The following is a 24,542-nucleotide window of genomic DNA, read 5'->3' as shown; positions in this document are numbered from 1 at the left end:
AATATATTTTATCATGTTTGTGGATTCCTCCAGCCATTTCATCTTGAAAAATTTGGTTGAAATTTTCTTGTGGATTTTCCATGTAAGTTTGTCACTCGTGATGTATGCTGAGGGCATACTTGTGTTGTACATTATTTGCATTCTTCAATGGATTAAGGAAAAATATTTTTCAGAAGTTGAATCATATACACACATCCAAACCCCCGGATGATCATGGCCAGTCTTTCCCACTGAGTATCCGGAGCTTATACATTTGTCCATAAGTGTGCATTGCGAAATCTGTAGAGGGCAAGTTATGCTGTGCTGACAGCAGAATCAATTTGCACTGGTGTTGCCCTGACAGTTCCAGATTTTCAAATACAGTAAAATCTTGGATGGTAAGTAACTTGGTCTGCGAAACTATTACAAGACAAGCAAAAATTTTTTATACGTTTTAACTTAAACGAGCGAGGTCTTGCATTACGAGTAGGGTCTTGTCCCATTTTAGTCAATGAGAACTGTCTTAATTAGCACTACTGAAGTCGCTCGAACTTTAGAAAAGTTTTCTGTAATATGTCAAGGTGACTTCTATCTAACTTGCGCCCATAGACTTCAGGTAGGGTTTCCCAGGATGAAGTTGTAATGACGAAACACATCAGGCCGTGGCTGTACGGCAACCGGAAGTGATGTAATACGCATCACCAGAAGTAACGTTCCGACAGAGTAGACATCAGTCGGGTGAGACACTGCTTACTACACAATGGATTTGTCGCGACCATGATAAAATATGGATATAGTTGCGCTAAAAAACTTAAAAGGTAAGCGATTGAACGCACAATAAAATAATTAACAAAGCAGCTACACTCAAATCATACACTGAGCATATGTATATAACAAAAAAGAAATAAAATATGTAGCGCTAAAACATTATGAACAAAGTCCATAAATAAAGTCCATTTCCACCAGTGATATTGCACGGCACCAATTTGCAGTAAAGTGAAAGGAATCCACCACCAAAAGGAGTGTTCAAAACACGCTTACCAGATAGTTATGTGCATTGGGCCTTGAACTATCATAGAACTGCAACACACTCGGTGATGAATTGGACCGGACCTCTTCACAAAGATGAATCCCAGAATTGATACCTTGACAGTATACCTTAAGGGAGCCACTCAAAAGAAGGAAATAAAACCCCTCATAGTGCAGTAATTTCCATAAACTTTATTGGATGTAAAGCAAATATATATAGCACTCACATTTGAGAAGGGTATAGTGTGCGAGTCTTCACGCCCCTGAAGACGTCAGTCATATGTGACGAAACGCCGCGTCGGGCCGCCCTTGCTGGACGCCTACATGCAATAGAGGACATTGGCTGCTACCTTGCTAACCGATTTGGAACCACGCAGGTCGGCGTGTGATTCGCACACTATACCCTTCTCAAATGTGAGTGCTATATATCTTTGCTTTACATCCAATAAAGTTTATGGAAATTACTGCACTATGAGGGGTTTTATTTCCTTCTTTTGAGTGGCTCCCTTAAGATATACTGTCAAGGTATCAATTCTGGGATTCATCTTTGTGAAGAGGTCCGGTCCAATTTGTCACCGAGTGTGTTGCAGTTCTATGATAGTTCAAGGCCCAATGCACATAACTATCTGGTAAGCGTGTTTTGAACACTCCTTTTGGTGGTGGATTCCTTTCACTTTACTGCAAATTGGTGCCGTGCAATATCACTGGTGGAAATGGACTTTATTTATGGACTTTGTTCATAATGTTTTAGCGCTACATATTTTATTTCTTTTTCGCGACCATGATAAGCCTAGTTAAATGCTGCTATATTATTTGCTAATTTTCACTGTGCATAATGTGCAATATTTGTAGGCTTTTTATTTTTTAAAATAAATTTATGAATATTTTTATGAAATTTATGAATTAAATGTGTTTGCTCTATTGGAGTTTCCTTTTGTTTCACATATATGGATTGTCTTAGAGTCACTACTGAAGATTGGAGATGGTTGCTAAATATCATTTAACCCTAGAGGATTTGATGCCTTATTTGCCAAGCATAAGAATGTGAGGCAATTGTTTTTTGGTGAGTTGATACCCTATGGGGGAGTGTTGTCACAATCTTTGTGGGGGGATCTGAAGCCAGACCAATTCATCACGGACAAACATTTTTTGTTGTGTTAGTTTGAAGACTTTGTTTCACTGGACTTTATTCACTTATTAGTTTACTTAGGGATATTAAATTTGCTTTGGCACGTGCCTAAATTGGTTTGGTATAGTGCCACTATTTACTGTGTATATATGTGTGTTCATATGTTTATACTGTGGTAGATTTGTGGAAAAAAAAAGCTTATGCTCAAAAAAAAACTCAAAGAAGCTCAAAGGAGCTCAAAGAAGCTTGAAGAAGCTCAATAAAAATGTGCACATCAAATGCGACTTTCATTTTGAGCTGCAGTATGCATGAGCCCTAAGTTGGACCCCCATCTTAATTGATGTGATTTGGATCTGACATTACAGGAAGATTACCCAGGCATTTCTTGAAGTTGTCTTGAAGTCACATTGATATAATCTTTTTATTTGGACTATAGACTGAAAGACTTATAAATAAATGGTTGTGGAACAATCATCTGAGTTTCCATTGTTTCTTATGGGGAAATTCGCTTTGATATAAGAGTGCTTTGGATTACAACCACGGTTCCGGGATGAATTATGCTCGCAATCCAAGGTTTTACTGTATAGACTAGTTCTTGATGCAAGAACTATAGGGTTGATTTACTAAATGCAAATATACTGTTCACTTTGCAAGAGAATTTGCCCCAGATCTTAGTAAATGAGGTAAAGCTCTGCTGACTTTTTTCGTCAAATCACGTGTAAGCAAAATGTTGTTTTTTTTCTTTGCATGTGATTTGAGCAAAATATAAAATAAAAGAAGGGTTACAAGGTGGACTTTTTGACCATCACTTGCTTAGAATTGCAATGTTAAAGTATGTATTCTTTGCAAAGTAAAATCTCACCACATTCACTTATCTCTGGGGGCAAAGTGCAACTTCCCTTTCAATATTGAGCAGCCTGTTTACCTTTAGGAAATTAACCCCTATGTGTCCAAGGTAATTGCCAAAGCTTTTTATTTCCTTGCTTTACTTTTTATAACAAGTTCTGGTATACTTCGTTTTTAATCTGTTAACCGATTGCCGGTCGCCCCGCGCAGATTTACTGCGGCAGGGAAGGTAAGCTGCACATAATTGCCTAGATCTACGTGATTATGGCACGCGGTCTCGGCGGCACGCACCTGCTGTAATTAGACATAGCGGGAGCCAGACCACAGGAGGAGCAGGCTCGATCGTCGCCAGCCTCCTGTGATCTTCAGGGAAACTAGCAGGAGAAGTGTCTGCCTATGTAAACAAAGCAGGTGGCTCTCCTGTCAGACAGGCACAGTGAGATTGTGTGTCTCAGCTAACTTTCATAGAACCCCCCCCCCCACAATTAGGCTCACCCTTAACCCCTTTATCACCCCCATATTAGCCCCTTCCCTGCCAGTGTCATTTATACAGTAACAGTGCATATTATTTAGCACTGATTGCTGTATTAATGTCACTGACCCCCAAAAAGTGTCACTTAGTTTATGCCGCATTGTCGCAGTCCCGCTAAAAATCGCTGATCGCCGCCATTACTAATAAAAACAAAAAAAAAAATAAAAAGACCACAAATCTATCCCATAGTTTGTAAACGCTATAACTTTTGTGCAAACCAATGATTATAAGCTTTTTGAGATTTTTTTATTTTTACCGAAATATGTAGCAGAATACAAATTGGCCTAAACTGATAAAAAAAATTTAGATTTTTTAAAATGTTTTTATTAGGAATGTTTTATAGCAGAAAGTAAAAAATATTGTGTTTTTTTTTTCAAAATTGTCGCTCTTTTTTTGTTTATAGCGCAAAATCGTACATCCGCAGAGGTGATCAAATACCACCAAAAGAAAGCTCTATTTGTGGGAAAAAAAGGACATCAATTGTATTTGGGGTACAGCGTCGCACGACCACGCAATTGTTAGTTCAAATAACGCATTGCCGTATTGCAAAAAATGGGCTGGTCATTGAGGGGGTAAAACCTTCCGGAGCTGAAGTGGGTAAAGTCTATTTCAAAGGTCATTCTGGAAAGCATTTACTAGTGTCCTTTAACAGGTAAATGTTCAGCACATTGTTCTTGATAGATAGCTCTTCCTTGGTAAAGATTTGAAGAGAGTTTGTGGAATGGGAAGCCTGTAGCTTGTCATACTATAAATAGGATGCGGGGTGTAGAGAGAGCGGTGACAAGGAGCACGCTTTGGCTTGCAGCTGTGTACTGACAATCTGAGTAAAGTGTATTTCAAAGCTTTTATGCTTGCAGGAGGTAAATTATCAATGACCTGATGCTGCTGGAACTGCAAGGATGATGAAATCTTTACTTCTAGGTGATTTATTTAGAATCCTTACATGGAATTTTCATCTTCCTGCCTGTGTAGTTTGGACAGCTTTATAATGGGGGCTGTATGTAACACAGGGGATGTTGGCCTAAGACAGCATTGTCCGTAGTTAACATAGAGATAATCTTTTAATGATTGTTGCTACATTCATTTTTCACAAAGACCTTTCTTCTACTTAGCAACTGTTGAGTTTTAACCACTTCAGCTCTGGAAGGTTTACTCCCCTTCGTGACCAGGCCATTTTTTGCGATACGGCACTGTGTTACTGACAATGGCCTAGTCGTGCGATGCTGTACCCAAATAAAATTGATGTCCCTTTTCCCCATAAATAGAGCTTTGTGAAAAATGATATTTATATAATTTCACATTTTCATGTGTGTTTTACATATCATTATACACTTGTGGGAAGTTTTTTATGTGTATTGGCACTGGACAATTTCTATCACTTTGAGTTGTATATTTCACTGTTTCATATGAATTGTATCACTTTTGAGTTGTGTTAGCCCTTAAAAGTTAAAGGTAATACCACACACCTATTAGAAGGTTTCACCATTTATATCATTTTAGTGATATATTCACATTTTGAATAAGCGCACTATCATTTTTCACATGTATTTATTTATTCATCTAGTAGCAGCTATTCACTTATCAGAGCACCCATCTTCCTTTAACATAAATAGAGCTTTCTTTTGGTGGTATTTGATCACCTCTGTGGTTTTTATTTTTTGCGCTATAGGCAAAAAAAGACCGACAGTTTTGAAAAAAAAAAAAACTATAGCTATAAAACATATCCAATAAAAAAATGTAAAAAAACCTAATTTCTTTATCAGTTTAGGCCAATATGTATTCTGCTATTTGTTTTTGGTTAACAAAAATCCCAAAAAGCGTACATATTGATTGGCTTGGGCAAACCATATAGGGCCTACAAGGTATGGGATATTTTTATGGAATGTTTATTTATTTATTTATTTTTTTTACTAGTAATGGCAGCGATCAGCAGAACTGCAACATTGCTGTAGACAAATCAGACACTAACTGACAGTTTTGACACTTTTTTGGGGACCAGTGACATTAATAGAGTGATCAGTGCTAAAAAATATGCACTGTCACTGTACTAATGACACTGACAGGGAAGAGGTTAACATCAGGGGCGATAAAATGGTTAAATGTGTTTCCTGGGAGTGCTTTCTAGCTGTGTGGGGGATGCTTTGATTAGGGGAAGACAGAGATCTGTGTTTCTGCTTAGCAGAAACACAGGATCTCCATCTTCCCCTCTCACAGAACAGTGATCTGCCTTGTTTACATATTCAGACCGTCGTTCTGCCTCTGTAGGGAATGATCGCCGAGTGCCGGCAAACATCGGGTCCGCCAGACTGGCTGATTGGCTACTGCTTTGTCCAATCACAGCAGGAGTGGGTCATCCAGTTCAGGTGTGATTTTAGCCAAAAATTCAGACATGAATCACACCAAAACACACACGCACCGGACCCCAGGCACAAACCTGCGGCCACACATATGTGAACCCAGCTGAAAACAGATAACTGAAGCTTGTTTTCTTTGAGATTGTGCAAGTTTTTAAAATCCCTTTTAGCCCTGATAATAAAATGTATGAGATAGAGAGTACTATGGTTCTTCCCTTCGTGTTATTCATTATATATGGTGAGAACAGGACCAGGAGGAGGAGTGCAGAGTCGATATCCACGCTGGTGGAGACTGTTATAAGCAATCTTGGACCCTGTAGTGGGGGTCTAATCTGGAGGTGAGAAGGTTTTCACCTAAAAGTGGAGGTTCGCTTGACACAAGATGAAGATGGAAGAGTTGTAAATCACTTATCACACTGGGGTGTTTGTCATAATTAATTGGGACTATATTTTATATATTTCATTTTGAACTGAGAGTATCACTGTATTATTCCTATAGAGTTATTTTTACACAAGTGCATTTATTGTTTATTGTTCATGAATTTTATGTCAGTTTGATATAGTTGCGCTGCACATTTTAAGGTTGATGTGGAGATGTGGAGGGTGTTGTGAAATGACCTGTATAGTGTTTAGTTGCAGCAACACTTAGTGGGGAATTTTTTGTTTATTGATTTATTGAGAGTTTTAGACACTTGTGCTGGAAGGTTGCGCTAATTGCACTTTTAAATTTCATCTATTTGGTAAGTACAAAAACCCACAAGGCATAGAGCGTACAAGTGTGAACAAGAACAATTAAAAAAAATGGAATTCTGCATGCTGAGTGTAGTGTTCTGCACAACTTTAATGTCATTTTTCTGTTTTGTGTTAGGTGCATTAAGTGCATTAGGTTGTTATTTTTCTTTAGTATGCTGACATCTGGTGGCAGTTTTGGGTCATTGCACCTTGTTTACTAATGTGATTTGGTTATCCTCCTCTGTCCTCCCATTCTGTTTTGTGCTACTTTGTTGAGTCCTAGCTAGACCCCCAACACTTCTTCCATGTTAGATATTTACAAAGACAGGGATTAGGAAGGTCATTGTCTCCTAGATTACGAAAGACCGGAAATGCATCCTCTGTACTACAATTGTCTGAAGTAAAATTGCATTGGATTCAACTTCTGAGTCTTATTGAAGAGATAAGCTGCCTGTAGATGGTGCCAAGTTAGCAGGTAACCATACTGTCTAGACGACAGGGTCTAGGGAGATATGTCAGTGCCTAAAGCGCCATGGCTTTTGAATCAGAACTTGTAGACAGGCGTAGGAAAATGGGCTGCAAAATACTCAGGTGTGTATGGGGGCTACGTGTTTACAGCTGATAGTGTTCATTTTTGTACATTTTGTGTTTTGTTTTGTTGATATATTGATTTTGGGCTGGCATATATTATGTAGTCTTTACAAAAGAGTACAGAACATCAGCCGCTGGATCAGAGCAGCTTACAATCTTATCTCTCTGACAGTCAGGCCTAGGGTGGCCAGTATAAATAGGCAGTTGAGGCTCCATTGACCCAGCTACAAATGACCATGGGCACTGGCCATGTTATTCCACACTTCTGTGGGCATTGTGCAGCAAAATGTATACAACAGGTTGCTCAGCAGGCAGTATTACTGCCAAACGTGACATATTCAAGTGAATAGGGCCACACTGGAAACATGAGTTTGGTTTGAAGTTGTGGCGCAAATGTCCTATTCAAAATTCAGGGACCTTTAGAAGAGTCTTATATGAATAAGCCATTATACAAGCACATAAACATGCACAATTTAATGACAGTTTCAGCATTATGGTAACCACCTACAGCAAACCTATGGAAATGTGAAAAAGTGTAAAAACTCCATTAAGTTATTGTGCTTGCCGATAACTTAAAGGCTAAGTTCACCTTTTGTTCACCTTTTTTTTTTCCATCTCCCCTATGTCCTATTATAGCATTTATGTACTTCTTTTGCAAAAATATAACAGCTTTCCATTTACTCTACACAGGCTTACCTCACTGTCTTCATGGATGTTTAAAAACACTTCTCCCTTACTTCTGTCTTACTTCCTGGATAGACTATAGGTCATGTCACAGGAAGGAGTTGTTTAGATGATCTCATTAGCACACATCCTGCATCATCTACCCTCAGCTGGTCAACTCCTTCCTGTGTCATGACCTATAATCTGTCCAGGAAGTAAGACAGAAGTAAGGGAGAAGTGTTTTTAAACATCCATGAAGACAGTGAGGTAAGCCTGTGTAGAGTAAATCGAAAGCTGTTTTTTTTTTTTTTTTTTGCAAAATAAGTACATTAACGTTATATTAGTACATAAGGGAGCTGGAATTTAGGTGAACTTAGCCCTTAAAGCAGGGATCCTCAAACTACGGCCCTCCAGCTGTTGTGGAACTACACATCCCATGAGGCATTGTAAAACTCTGATATTCACAGACATGACTAGGCATGATGGGAATTGTAGTTCCTGAACAAGTGGAGGGCCATAGTTTGAAGACCCCTGCCTTAAAGTGTTACTAAACCCAGGGCCCCGAATTCAACAATCCTGCCCCCCCCCCCCACAGTACAGAGAACATGGAAATGCAATAATTTTAGTAAACATAAACTGCTAAATACCTTTTCTCATCAGCAGTATATAGCAGTCTTGTGACTTCTATCAGTGTTCGGCCGAGGACTGGTTAAAGCTTGTAGGAGGAGTTTTCATCCTGACTGTCCAACAAAGCTGCATGGCCCCTGACCATCTGTCTGGACAGTGCCGATTGGCCCTGTGCCAATCACATGCACCCTCCCAAGGAAAAAAAAAACTCTCTAGCAATACACACCAAACTGAGCATATGCAGAGTGCCCCCAGGGCTCTGTACTATCAGGAGATGGATTGGGGACAGTGCAAGAAAGCGGAGGATCAGGGAAGACAGGATCAAGCAGCCTTGTTACACAATGTGCAGGATTAACCCCTAAGGTTGCACAGTGAGTGTAACAAACATGCTTTACTGCATATACGCACTGATTTTATTGTTGTGGGTTTAGTAACACTTTAACGCAGAATTCAGTACACACAGTACAATTACCCACTTAGCTGCCACACTCCAATTAGCTGAGCTTTAGCAGACAACCTGTGACCTCAAGCTATTGTAACACATTTGAGCTCAGCACCAAAGCTTGGTCTCCCAGACCCTTTATACCGGTACTCCACACATTCTGATCACTCGAATGGGCCATTGGAGGCTGGATTTATGGAGCGATGTTAATCTTTAAGTCACCTTTCATGCCATTATTTAACAGCTCATTTATTTGAATTAGCCATAAGGGCCACATTTACAAAGGCCGGCTGGGAGGAGTCTGATATTTTAGTAGAGGAAAGTGATTACGGATAGTGCTCAGTGTTGCTTTGTCTCTGCTCATCTGCAGAATCCCGTGCTTAACAATTATAATAACATACGTGGACTGTAGTTTATCTTTTGCAGAGTGTATTCTATATAATATGATCCATCTATAACATATGGGGGCTTTAAAGCTGTATTCGTGCAAGGTATTAAAAAGACTAATTAATGCAGCTATAGTTGCCTAAACTTTACATTCAAATAATACTGGATCTCTTACTTGCGTTGATCTGAAGTTTTCTCTGATTGTAACCTTCACTAAATAATTTGTTCATTGGATTTATGACAGGTCTACTTAAAAAACAAGCCAGCAGCATCCTTACTTCTGGCCGCACAGGTTTATTTTAAAGCCATAGAAATGACAAAACTGACCACAGCATAAGTGTTTTTTTTCCCAGTGTTGTCTATTTAGCCAGATCTAAAAGAGCTTCAGAAAGCCAGTAATGAGTCAGTTGGCAAGCTTCCACATACAATAAGTTAACTGACAGCTGGGCGACTTGATGGTTCTTAAGATCAGTTTTGGTATAATGGTTCTTTGCATCAGCACTAAAGTTGCTCCATTGAGACAATAATCTGATAAATGTGCCCAGATGGCTCTTAAACCATTGCTGAATCAGTGTCCCTCACTGCTAAGGTCACCATAATTGGTGTATCTTTACAGCTTAAAACAACTTTCAAAGCAGTGGTGACATTTTCCTTGGCTCCTTGAGATAAGTGCTTGGGTAATGTGGGTTGTCATAGTCATATAGATTAACAAAATAGTAAGTGTCGCTGTTTTGCTGTTATCTTAAATATTTCCCGACAATTTATTTTCCTGGAGCTGCGGCATCTTAAGTGCCTTCTATTACTCATCCCACCGTAGCTACGTCCCAGAAAATAACTACTTTTATCTTTGAATGCCTGTTGCCTACATTTAATTAATTTGTAGGCATCGTGTCAATGGGCTAAACACAAGCAAGGCTTAGTTAAATCTTTTAAAGGCATTTTGCGTAGTTCAATTACAAAAACATTGAGAAGAGTTTAAACTTGAAAATGTTCTTGTGCGCAGCGGCAAAGCTGACATTTCAGTTTAATACTGATAAATAATATAGCAGCTGAGCTATTTGTATATGCATCTCACAGACAGGAAAGCAAAAACAGCCTTAATGACTTAAAGAGGAAGTAAACCTTCCTCTGACACTTGTACCTATAGGTAAGCCTATGATAAGGCTTACCTATAGGTACTGTAAATATCTCCTAAACATGTACCGTTTAGGAGATATTTACCTTAGATGCATCCAGTGACGCCACTGGCGCATGCGCTCTGAAGGAACGGCCACTAGTGCCGTTTATTCAGAGCCCCGTGCCGTGACTGTCGGCTCCCGCGCGCGTGCGCGGGAGTGACGTCACCGCGGCTCCGGGCAATCAGATGGCCGGATGCCGGGATCCCGGAAGACGGGCGACTGGACATATCGCCCGTCATCCAGCTAAGTGGGCGGCACGGCGGGGGGCTCGTTCTAAGGTAAGTATTTCATAATGAGCTAGTATGCGATGCATACTAGCTCATTATGTGTTTCTCTTGCAGGGTCAAAAAGAAAAAAAAATGGGTTTACAACCTCTTTAACAGGTTGGTCTGGGTAAAGTGATATTTCATTTACTGGTGGAGTGCTGTGGGCTGGCTTGTCTGTTGTCTTTGGAAAGTTCTCCCTTTCATCAACCTTGGATCTATTTTTAGTCTAATTTGGAGTTCCTCTCCACTTTGGGCTGCACTCTTCCTGCTGTGTTTTCCATAATATAACAAAATATGCAGCAGGGAAAGTGAGAACTTCTCATAATGACTGAGACAGGCGTGGAGACTTTAACCACTTACCGACCACCCGCCGTCGATTTACGTCGGTTCTTTGGCGCTAAATACCGGGGTTATGGCACGCAGATAGCTGCCATAACCCTGGTATTTTTCAAAACGGCGGGCGGTCCTCTGTAAGATAAGGGAGGTCCTAGTGGTGGATCACCCTTACGGTGTGGCGGAAGAGGTGCCTTTCCCTCCCGCTGCCTCCCGGTCGTTTTCCCCGCTTACCGGACCCACCGGCAGTGGGACAAATGATCCGATCCTCTCTCCTCACAGACTGTAAGTCGAGTGAGGGCAAGATGGCCCCCAGTCGACTATATGGTCTTAAAGGACCGGAGTGACGTCAAACGTTGTCTCCTAGCAACTACTTTAAAGAGCCAATTTTTTTCAGCTATTTTTTTTTCTTTTTTTGTGTAGTTGTGAGGTCTGAGGTCTTTTTCACCCCAGATCTCACAATAAAGAGGTCCTGTCATGCTTATTTCTTGTACAAGGGATGTTTACATTCCTTGTAATAGGAATAAAAATGATCAAACATTTTTTTTTCCAAAAAAACTGTGTAAAAAAAAAATAATAATAAATAAAATAAATAGGAAAAAAGAAATGAAAGCGCCCTGTCCCCGTTAGCTCACACGCAGAAGCGAATGAATACGCAAGTCCCGCCCACATATGTAAACGGTGTTCAAACCACACATGTGAGGTATCGCCACAATGGTTAGAGCAAGTGCAACAATTTGAGCCCTAGACCTCCTCTGTAACTCTAAGCTGGTAACCTGTAGAAATTTTTAAAATGTCGCTTATGGGGATTTTTAAGTATCAATGTTTGTCGCCATTCCACGAGCGTGCGCAATTTTGAAGCATGACATGTTGGGTATCTATTTACTCAGTGTAACATTATCTTTCACATTATAGAAAAAATTGGGTTATACTTACCTTACTTCCTCTTCCTCCCCTCGGAGGCCACGGCGATTCATCACTTCCTGGCATGCAATGATTCCTGGGAGCCGAACGTCGTCACTCCCAGGAATCAATGCGCCTGCACCGGCCCCGATGTCAGTTCCGGTGCAGGCGCCGTCATACCTTGCTAAACAGCTTCTGGGCATGCCCAGAAGCTGTGCAGGGATGACACTGCGGCACCGGAAGTGACGGCGGGGCCGGTGCAGTGCATCGTGGGACCGAAGAAGACGGAAGAGGACACAGAAGAGGATCGCGCTGGCTTGCAGCTGCCCGCACCTGAGATGGCAGCGCTGGACAATACATTTTCATGGTAAGTATTTCTTCTAAAAGGTAAGTGCAACCCGGGACAGATCAGAGGCTAGCCATTGTGGAATGCACTAGCCCTGACTGTCCCGGGGGTATTTTTATTAAAAAAAACTTTCCCAGGGTGGAACTCCGCTTTAAGCTTTAGAAACACTATCTACCTAAAAATAAAATAAATAAAAACATAGTTTGGGAGAAAGGGGACTGACCTTTAAAGGGAAATTCTGAACTTTAGGTGTCTTCTTAAAGCCCAACTCTGGTCCCCCGCTCTACTTGAAGCACTGAAATACTCTAGTGTTTTGAGTTTGGTGAATTTTGGCAATGGATGTATCCTGCAGAGAACAGCTCCACATCATTATGCAATTCTCTGCAGCATGGGGTGGAGCCCAGCATCATTCAACTTGGAAAATGCATGGTGCCACATGGCTGGATTGATGAGACTGTGAGGGGAGGCACTGGAATATATCAAGAGCTGTTTTTTAATTTTCAGGATTTTTCTTGTTTTTTTTTTTTTTTTTTTTGCACAAGGTGCAATTGGGCTTTAAGATAGGCATATAAAAAGAAATCAGCTTGTCAGGGGGAAATGTGAAATGACCCCTACCTTGTACCCGTTACCTCCTAATGCTGTAGCAGCACCAGGGTAACAGGGGATCTTGAGCCTTTGCTAAGTGCTAGCCAATCTCTAGGTGTGAACACTGCGACATGATGGGCGCGGTTGGCGATGTCACTACTCTGGCTGGCTGCAGAGGAAGAAGAATCTGTGAAGGAGTGCAGATAACATAAGTAATTGTGGATCTTTGGGGATCCCATTGCAGAAGCACTGTCCTTTTGCCATACGCTGGTAAGGGGACGGCATCTCTTCAAGCTAACTGAAACTATAACTCAAAGTTTTCTTTTGTGAAAACGCTACTTCTACTTTAAGCACATTTTGTAAGCATCAGTAACTAGACAAATATTGTTTGTTTGTTTTTGTTTTTTTCTTTTTTTGTCTAAAAACGTTTATTGAAAATGTTTCGGTACAAAACATACAATGCATAATAAAACATCCATACATCATATATATAGTTTTGTAATATACATATAAAAATATAAATCCAAAAAATAAAAAAATGAGTGTTCTCTTCTTCTTTTTAGAAAAACCAACTGTAATATCCTCAGTAATAGCAAGATATTTAAGTATATCAATATCAATAGGATTCAGAAATGTACAAATGGTATATTGAGGTAAAGGTTAATGCTAACATATAGTATTAGGGATTGACTGGAGGTGCATCAATTTGTGAAGCTTTGTACGTGAGCCAAGGGTTCCACTTTAGGTCATATATGTGTTTGGTGTTAGTAATGGAGTGTTGTAAATACTCCATATGTCTTATTTCGTCAACTCTACTAAGAACCAGTGGTAAGGGGACAAAATCTTTTATCCATTGTAGAGCGATTGTCCAGTGAGCAGCTACACAGATCGTGTGAACAAGTTGTTGGAATTGGGATGGTGTATCGTGTATGCTCTGGAAAAATATGCAGTGGAAGTGTGTCAGTTCAAGACTCTTACCGGCCATCTTGTCCACAATCTTGAACAGTTCAGACCATATTTGTTTGACCTTGTCACACTCCCAGAATATATGTAAGAGTGTTCCAAGGTTTGAACAACCACGAAAACATGGAGGGGAGGTGTCTGGAAAGAATAAATTTAATTGGACTGGCGTGTAGTACCACCTGGTGAATAGCTTAACTGCAGTCTCTCTAATAGATAGGGATCTGGTGCATTTGCGCAAGTTTTACCACATTTGATTCCATTCACCAACCGAGTACACCGTATCAAGGTCTGTCTCCCACTTCAGCATATATGATAATTTAACATCTAAGTGTTGAGAGTTAAGATCATTGTATATGATAGAGATGAGACCTCTGCCCCCAGGTGTTGTAGAGCTTGTTTTTTTCTTTTAATGTATAATATCTGACTTCTGTAAGAATTATAAGGTTACCTTGTAGTGTTGAATGTTATGTGTTTTAGAGAGTGCGTGTCCTAAAATAGTAGCTGCTTGAGAACACAGTTAGTGGGATTCATTTTCTGGCACAGTTGTATGCATTTTCTGTCCCACTTTGCTCCGCAGCACTTTCACAACTGACATGCAAATGTGGCTGACATTCAGCGTATGATAATTATGTAATTTATGTTTTTTGGCCCTTAAGGAAATTCTAGAAGAAACTCAGTTCAAATATATCATAAAGATATAAGTCCTGGATCAGCGTCAAATGTAATAACTTCATTAGACTTCATTATTACTTTGAGACCTATCCATCTGTAACTCATTTATATTTTATTAGTACATCACTCAATACCTGTAACATTTTAGGTACAACATCTTTGTTTGAAATATATATATATATATATATATATATATATATATATATATATATATATACTGTGTATATATATATATACTGTGTATATATATATATATATATATATATATATATATATATATATATATATATATTTATATATATATATATATTTATATACATTGTGTACTGTGCTTTCTCAGCCTTTACTTTCAAACACACCTAGCAGAGGGTTCTCTGTGCTCACAAAGTCCTTTTCCTTTTGTCAGTTATTTAGTGTTGCTTGGTCTACCCAAGCTTCTAGGCCACGTTTAGTAAGAGGCTGCAACACTGAATCACCCACCTGTTTTATGTACCTCTTGAGGATCCAGTATACAAGACCATTACACTTGAGTGCTCTTAGGTTGGTCCTGTAGGACCTAATGTTACACAAGGCCATCCTCTTAATAATGCATCGTTCATCTAATTTGTATTATGGATAATGCAAGAGAAGACGTGAGACTCACAAATTTGCAGCATAAAGAATAAGTCTCCATCGGAGCAGGAATAGAGCTGTAAACTAAAGCAAGGAACAATTATAGCAGACCTTTCCCCATTGACTGCTCGTTCTGTTATTCCCTTTTCTCACCTATCTCTTACACAATCTATGCAGGAGAAAGGGCTTGATAGGGCAGGATATCTACCGGTTAGACTCTGTGTTACCCCCTTCTCTTGGCACCCTTAGCATATATTATTTTGCTAATAGTGGATCCAGCCTTGGGGTAAGTGAATAACTACCCTCTCCTACATATAGGTCCATGTGTATTCATGTGTACATGGGCATCTGTGGTGTGTAAGCAGAAATATGCACATCTTCATGCAGACTCTAAACTATCATTGACTCGGCTGTTCTGGGTAAGAGTGGTGAAAGTTAAAGGACTAGAATCCGAACACACAAAGTGACCAAAAGCAGAAGAGATGGACCGCTACTCTGTGCTGAAGCATTTTTTAGGTGTTAGAAAAAAAGGTAAGAATAAAATCTTTTAAGTACAATCATAGTAACAGTCAGCACTGTACACAATGGGCATTTAGAATTTGGAAGGGGGCAATGGTCATTTAATTATGTGCATATAGGGGTTATTTTGAGTACAGAATCAAGCTTGGAAGGCAATCAAATTTGAATAGTGATCAGTGGCACAAGGAATGAAGACTTAGGACAAGAAGGAGAGAAAGGTAAGACTACTTATGTTCCGGAAGATTTACCCCTTTCATGACCAGGCTAATTTTTTGCTATGCGGCACTGCACTACTTTTAATAAATAAAATGTTTATTTAATAAAAGTACAATTGTAAACGGTGTACAAATCACGTCCAGCAATACCATAAAGTAAACCACATACAGTAGGCAAGAGTGAAAGCTACTGCACTAGTTTAACTGACAAGGCTGTAGCCAAACAAAATTTATATAATTTTTTTCACACAAATGGAGTGTTCTTTTGGTGGTATTTGATCACCTTTTGATCCCCTCTGGGTTTTTAATTTTTAATACATAAATGAGAAAAAAAAGGAAAATTAAAAAAATATATATATTTTTTTTACATTCTGCTATAAAACATATCCCATTAAAAAAAAAAAAAAAAAAAACATTGTTTAATAAATTTTGGCCAAAATATATTCTGCTACATGTCTTTGGTAAAAAAAAATCTCAATAAGTGTATATTGATTGGCTTGCGTGAAAGTTATAACTTATAACGGAACAGAACACAACCTGATTCTAACTGACACTTTGTGGGAACTAACTGCCACTGACATCACCAGTGAGTTGTTTACAGTAATCAGTGCTAATAGTATGTACTGTCACTGGGCAGAAAGGGGTTAACATCTAGGCCATTCAAGGGTTTAAATACGTGCCTCACAAGTGTTAAAGTGTGTACTGTGTGCTGCATTTACTGGGGATCAAGTTGTTTTCGTTCCCTACTTAGCAAACGAGATCCCCTGTCACTGAATACAGCTCTGTGCTGTTTACACTCGCAGAGCTGTGTTTTGTGAAGCCCAAAACCGATTATCAGGTGCCGGCGGTCAATCACTGCCTGGGACTCGGTGATTGCCATGTGCTGTGATAAATCACAGCTCAGCCAGGCTCATGTGCGCACATGCACCCACTCCTCGGAAATGCAGAATCACATATATATATACATATATATATATATATATATATATATATATATATATATACGTGATTCTGCACAGATGGCCCGCACTGTCGCAGTATATGTACAGTGCGCATTGTGAAGATTCCACTTTCTTTTTAAAAGAGCTATAACAATATCAAATCGGCACAAGAGCCATTTTGCAATTCAGTGCTATTAAATACTATCTCTACCAGTCTTTTGCCTTGTGATCTTCTAGGGCCTCCCTCACACTGGCAATGACATAAAAGTGTTTATAGGAAAAGAGAAACCTCATATGTGGGACTTATAACGGCAATGAGGAGTAGAAAAAAAACTTGAGTCTCACGATACAGTCTAAAATTTAACAAAAAACTTTATTCACATCATAGAGTATATACAACACATGACATAATGTTTAAAAAGGAGGAAAGGCTATATTCCAAAGTTATCTGTATACATGATATACTCAAATTTCCAGTAAAGATCCCCAGACAGAGCACTCCAGAATGCGTTTCGAAATTTACTTTTTAATTTCTTCTTCAGGGGTGTATAAACTTTTGGAAAAGGGAGTTACTTTCTACAATGAGAGCATACCATTAAAATAATGCATGTGTACAGTGCATCATTATACACGTTTTTTGTTATTACATACGTATATTGTTAGTACCTGTCTAAAGATGCTTCTTGGGTATTAGGAAGATAGCCATCTTGAAAAGTAAAAGACATCACATACATATTGTCCTCCAAACATCCCCCAAGGATTGTAGGGACCAGAGGTCCATTCTATGAGTCACTGAGATCAACCAGGCCCGAGCAATGGAGAATTATAGATTGAGTACTATAAGGGTGGAAAAAAATAAATAAAAAAAAGAATAAAAATATATATAAAAGATTGAGTTAGAGCACCCACGGTGCCCTATTGTGTCATTGTTATAGGTTTATTGGGTTAAGGATGTAATTACCTATATTCACATTGTCTATGCAGTTTCAGTCGTTTTTGAGCAGTTATATTCAAAATTAGCTAAAGGTCAATAACAGCTGCTCTACGGGGGTAAGTATACCACCATCTAGAGTAAAAAATCTCCTAGATATTCCTGGGATGTTGGCAACTACCAGCTTCATTCTCTATATGTAAAAGTGTTTATATGTGTTTAAAGTACATTTCTATATGCATATACTGTAAAGGCCATTTAATCATTTTAAATGGCAGAATTCATATTGTGCATATACCTGTATTTAGGTGCATTCAGTTTAACTGTGTCTTGATAAAATTGAATTCTGTGCTTACAAGGATAATCTGGATACTCCGAAAACATCTAAACACACGTAACAATATGTGAACACGCATAGATGCAAGTACATCTAAATGCGGGAGAATTTTTTTGGTAGGCAAGACATTTGTTGAAATAATCTAAACACGAGTGCTAGTGTGAATGTAAAGTAAGGCTGTGTCCATTAAGTCTCAGCAGATAATCCTAGATGGATCCCCTGCAGAGTCTGATCAGAATGGTACGTATGTCACATTTGTGACATTCTTTGATTTTTCCTCCATGGAACAAATAGCCCATGTAATCCCTATGGGTGGGCAGATGTAAGCTGACTTGTGTATCTGCCCAACTCCAGTCGGATCACTGCATCTGCCCACCTCTAGCCCAGGTCCATTGAGGTCAATGTACCTGAATGGACCTGGAGATGGACAAAAATAGGCATATGCTATTTCACTTACATCCGCTTACCCATGAGGATGTATTTCTTTCCATTTGATATGTATAATCACAGGTCAAAAAATGGACATTCAGACCATTTGTGTCTGCAAAATATTGCTTTGCAAACATACCAGAATATAATAAGGCGCAGCGCTAAAAATAGCATATACTGGAAAAAAACATAGATTATAGATTATGCAAAGTCCAATAATCCTGTGAGACCAGTTGCTGAGATGCAGAAAAGAATGCAGGAAAGTCCAACACCATAGACAGGAACACAATCCTGATGGTCACCACGTGCAAAAATGAGGTAATGCTCTTACCAGAACTGTAGACCCCCTGTCAAGGAAGGTCAACCAAGCCCGAAATGTAGAAATAACCACCAGGATAGGTCCGCTCAGAATCCTGCACCAGATCCACCAATTAACTTTATCCAACATATGGTATCCTCAAAAGTTTAATGGCCTTGGATAATGGATGGTGTGGTCCCTCTATGTTACCGAGCGCACACAACGCCCCACACAATGCCCCACACAGTTATTTCTAAGTTTCTGGCTTGGTTGACCTTCCTTGACAGGGGGTCTACAGTTCTGGTAAGAGCATTACCTCAATTGTGCACGTGGTGACCGTCAGGATTGTGTTCCTGTCTATGGTGTTGGACTTTCTTGCATTCTTTTCTGCGCTGTACCATATTTCTTTGGTTCTTTGGTCTGATATCACCTTTGTACTGGCAGCCTAACTTATTTATTTGTGTATTGAAGCGCAGCTATCTTCCTTCTTTTTTACTTGTAAACATAACAGAATTCCCTCAGGAATGTTGTCGGTGCTTATGTAATGTCTCACCGCCCAACAGTTTTTATTCCTATTACAACAGTAAGACTGATCATGTGATTATAGCAGGCAGATCCTCCCACTAAGGAAATAGGACATGACTGAGACGCATGAATTTGTTTTTACCTAATAGCAGTAGGTACATTCTACAAAAAGATTGCTAAAATCTTTGCAATTTTTTTCATTTGCATGGAGAGGATTCGATAATTTTTCCTATCAGACCACACTATCTAGGAAACTTCTGCCCCTTCTATATTGTGTGTTCTAATTATATCCTGAATCTTTTACACTATTTTTCTTTATATAGTATTGCAACTTAATCCAGTTGATGATATATACAGTATGTGTATGATGGTTCTTTTGAAAAATTGTGTCCATTTTATCTATTTGTTTCTGGTGAATTTTCTTTTAGATTCTCATAATACATTTTGAATCTTTTCCAGTGGGATGCCATCACAGAAATGGATGAATATAATCGGCCTATTCATACATACCAAGTATGTAACGTCATGGAAGCAAACCAGAACAACTGGCTCAGAACCAACTGGATCTCCCGGGATGCAGCACAGAAGATTTTTGTGGAGATGAAATTTACTCTCAGGGACTGTAACAGCATTCCTTGGGTGGTGGGGACTTGTAAGGAGACCTTTAACCTCTACTACATGGAGTCTGATGATGCCCATGTGGTAAAATTCAAGCCCAATCAGTATAGTAAGATTGATACTATTGCTGCTGATGAGAGTTTCACACAAATGGATTTAGGGGATCGCATTCTTAAACTGAACACGGAGGTCCGAGAGGTGGGGCCTATTACCAGAAAAGGGTTTTACCTTGCGTTTCAAGATATCGGAGCCTGTATTGCTTTGGTGTCAGTACGTGTCTACTATAAAAAATGTCCGTACATGGTGCGCAACTTGGCTATGTTCCCAGATACTATTCCAAGGGTGGATTCATCTTCTCTTGTTGAAGTTCGAGGGTCCTGCATCAAATATGCAGAAGAAAGAGACACCCCCAAACTGTACTGTGGAGCTGATGGCGACTGGCTTGTACCACTTGGACGCTGCGTCTGCAGTGTTGGATATGAGGAAGTGGATGGAACTTGTCATGGTAAGTGATTGTTTAATAAGTCTTTGTTTTCTCAGCCAATAGTGAATACATTATATTGAGTACAGCATTGTCTTTTTAAAAATATCACATGTTCTCAGTTCCACTCAAATCCAAAAATAGAAGGTTTATCGTGTTCAATTCTAGCAAAACCTTTTTTTTTTTTTCGGAATGTGCAAGGTTTAAAAACCGTATTTAGGTTTTTAATGCTTTCTATATGCCTGTATAGGAGATTTCTTCTTACTTCCTGTCTATTGAAGTGTCACACAGAACAGGAAGTGAGAAAAAATTCCCAGACCACAATAAAAACAGATTTCTAGTAGAGTGAGTATGTTTCAGAACATTTGACAGGATGACTATGTGGTCTTCATTGTCTTGAGGGAAGCATACAGCATTCATTCAACCCTAAGAAAAACATTTAAAGTGAAGTTGTTCTGTAGAGAGGACCTTTCGCTTTGCCAATTCAGGGCAAAGTGACTGTCTGAAGAAAGTCAAGCCACAGGGTATTTATACTTACAAAACCATGCTCCCACTGCTGTGGGGCTTCTGGCTTTGAAGGAGCATGCAACCTCCCCCATACGACAGTGTTCAGGCCTTAATAGCCATTCACTAGGCCCAAACACCGCCACGCGGGGGTTTGTGACATCTAAGATCCAAGACCAGCTAACACTGGCGCTAAGACAGGCTAGGTTACTGCAGTAGCAAGGCAGAGGGGGAGTTGGACTAAGTAAGTTTAAAGTCCTGTGGTGGTGAGGTATCTGCAGATACTGTTACTTTAACATAATTCAACAAAGTGTCTGTTGATAGGAAGTGGGCCAAGACAATTAAAACTTTCCTTCTCATTCATGTAACCAAGGTTGCTTCGATGTTGCTATGCAGCATAAATAGAGCCTAAATAAGCACTCATTTATTCATTTTCGAGAGGTCATTGCTCTGTTTTGCAGCATTATAACAACATTTTGGTTTCCTTTAGCCCAATTCATTATAATTCTTAAGGTTGGTATATATTGTTTCTTTCCAAGCTCAACGCCAAAAAAAGATGTGGTTTTCAGTTGTTGCAGTGACATGAAGTATTGTTCTGTACAATAGAAAATATCTCTAAACGTAGGCTATATGCATAAACTAGTGTTTTTAATACACATGCACTTTGTAAGATATGTTTTGAGGATTCAGAAACAGACATACTGACATGTAGAATAAAGGCATCAAAAGGGGGAGCTTGGCATAGGGTTTCTTCACCTGGAAAGCATCCTCACCACTTGGTCTTAGCAAAAGGTTCACTGGACATTTTTTGTGGCACATTGACCCAAACAATTAGAAGCTACCTCTATCCCATTGATTAAACATAGTATGCAAAGTATTAGGACTGGATGTTTTTTATACATTTTTTGTAGTCCATGTGAAGTTAGTTTAATGTGAAACGGTAAGATTTGATCTGATTGTCTTCACAATACTTTTTGTAACTCTATATCAGAGCTGATTTGAATCTTATTCAGAGTTTGTCATAATGGAAAAGGTTTGCTCAATATTGCATGATGTTAAAAAATAAGTTACCCCAGATTCTCATATTCCTGATATGTGCCTGCTGTACAGTGTAAGTATACTTGTATAAGAAAATATATTGCTCTCTTTGAATTGCTTCCTTTGTGTAAAATCCCTGGTGTTCCTGACAGTCCCTCTGCTTTCCTATTAAAAACTGACCACACTAAGCAGGAGAACACACTGTGGTATGTTCTCTAGCTATACTGTGAACGCAGTGTGCATTCCTCCAATGATCAGACTTTTCCTGACCCCCCCTCCAAAAGCCATTTACTGGGGAGTCCATTACACTGTTGCTTCTTCTCCTCCAGCTCTGAGAACAGATGTTTTGCTTTTCTTTATAATTTTAAACTGGATGTGTTGTTTTACAAGGTAATTGTTTAAGTGAGTGATCCCTCTGGATTTGAAGTGGAACTAAACCCTCCCATTCTTTTCAGCCAAGAAAGCTGCCATCTTGGCCTCTGTTTGATCTGCAACTGCCATGGTGCCACATATGTGATCAGTTATGACACCATCCTTTTGATGCTTTGACAGTTTGGTTGAAAGTACAAGCAAATGTGACAGTTGGCATTTCCACCATGCCGGGAATATAACTTTTTTTTTTTTTAACTGTGAAATCGTTAGGTTTAGTTTGGCTTTAAGGATACCAGATACATTGAACTTTTTGGATTTTTGTTGTTGCTTTTTATTGCATTTTTGTATAATTTCAGCATATTCTTCTTTTTTATTTAAACAGTTCTTCTGATTTGTGAGTTATGTGTGTTATTGTTGTTTAGATATGTAGTTTACTCTGACACTTTGTAACATTGTGGTTCTCAAACCAGGATTGCTTATCAGATGTTGTTTTTTTAATAATTTGTAGGGTCATGTTCATTGGTACAGTAATGCTGTCCATCCTCTTTGGTTTCCTATACCTTTTTCCTTTTGTTTCCAGATAAAAAAGCCTTTGTCATTGATTGTGTGTTTGTATTAAATGGCTAAAATTAGTGATCGACCTATATCGTTTTTTTAACGCCAATACCGATATTTTGGTCATCAGATATCGTATCGGCTGATATTGGCTGATATTTTTGGACATTAAAAAAAAAGGACGCCCCTCCGCTCTTTGTAATGACAGCTGCATTGGTTGTCATTACAAGACAGCTGACCGTCGGCTATGGATGCCGGTACCGGGGTGATGCCACTATCGGCAATATCGGTAAGTCCAAAGGCCGATTCCGATATATATCGGGGAAAGAGCATATCGGCCCCAATATATCGGTGTTGCCGATAATCAGTCAATATCTAGCTAAAATGTATGGGTTTTTATCGCCATTCCTTCCAGTGAACAATCTGGTATTGATTGTGTACATTACACACTTACTCTAATCCAAACACAGACTAGTAGACTTATTCCTCATATTGGTTCTAGTGTGGGCTGGAGTGCATAACTATAGTATTGACATTAAATTGTAATACCGGGGCACGGACTGATCCAAATAGTTCAGTCATTTTATGTAGAATGTGCTGGTCTGGAGCTATGTAAATTAAAATATTTTACAAATCTAACTAAATGTATATCTACCACATCACAGGTTGTGCTAAAAATGAATCCTCTTCAACTCAACTGTGTACATTCAAAGGATTTTCCTGACCTTTATTGAAAATCATTACTTGTTTCTGCTCTTCTGATGTTAAACTAGGCCATATCATTCTACATGCTAAAGTATTTCAAAATATATATTAAGTAGGAGGTCCAATCTTTACTATATTCACATTATCAATATAATTATTGTAATAAGTAACACTACAACCCAAACATTCCTTTATACATGCCACCTTTATTATATTTATCTAACCAAAGATGAACCTCCCAAGGATATTACTGAGAATGAGAGTTCTAGAAAGCCCTGACTATGTATAAGAATTGTGGTGACAGCCCTGGAATATGCACCTATAAATAAGAAGTCAGCAGGTGGCAGCTCTCATATTTCTCATATTGTTTAAATTTTGGTCTTCAGCCTGCAAGAGGGGGAGAAAAAAATCAATCAATTTCCCCATCCATGCTAATATCGTATATAGAGGAATCTCCATTGTATTCAACATCTGATAAGATTCAGTCACTGTAGGACTGATCATGTTCCATCTAACTCAATTGATATTCAAATCAATTTTTGTGGAGCCAGTTGGTGCTAGCAAGGCCACGAGTAGATCAAATTTTTGCTCAATTCCAGCCATCTATAGGAGCTTTTAAATGCTTGTCAGCTGCTGGTGTGACCATAAATGTGTGGACTGCCGCAGAGAATGTCAGGCCCAAATTCAGTGTAAAAGAATAAAATGTATTTCAAAATAAGTGAACAACATTAATGTAAACGCACCTCCAAATAAACCAAACTGTGTAAAACAAACCAGATAACCAAACAAATAGTGGCACACAATGCACAACTGCCTAAACCAAAAATATACAGCAAATAGGGAAAGCAAGCATAATCATAACAGAGCCAGGGTCATACACGGGAGATCAAGCAGAGGGAGCTGGG

At 39.1% G+C, this 24,542-nt stretch overlaps 1 protein-coding gene across 2 annotated transcripts in view; it reads left to right on the top strand.

The window, feature by feature from the left end:
• The window catches only part of EPHA6 (EPH receptor A6), a 1,374,331-nt gene that overhangs the window by 285,376 nt on the left and 1,064,413 nt on the right, over positions 1 to 24,542 (top strand). For both annotated transcript variants that reach the window (XM_082246035.1, XM_082246036.1), the window contains exon 3: positions 19,824 to 20,487. In XM_082246035.1, the coding sequence (XP_082102161.1) occupies positions 19,824 to 20,487 (664 nt within the window). The remainder of the gene's footprint in view (positions 1 to 19,823; positions 20,488 to 24,542) is intronic.

The sequence above is a fragment of the Pelophylax lessonae genome, assembly GCF_965119305.1.
Source record: "Pelophylax lessonae genome assembly, chromosome: 2".
NCBI classification, from domain to species: Eukaryota; Metazoa; Chordata; class Amphibia; order Anura; family Ranidae; genus Pelophylax; species Pelophylax lessonae.
Note: the sequence above shows the minus strand (reverse complement) of the source record. Positions and strands in the feature narration are given on the sequence as shown.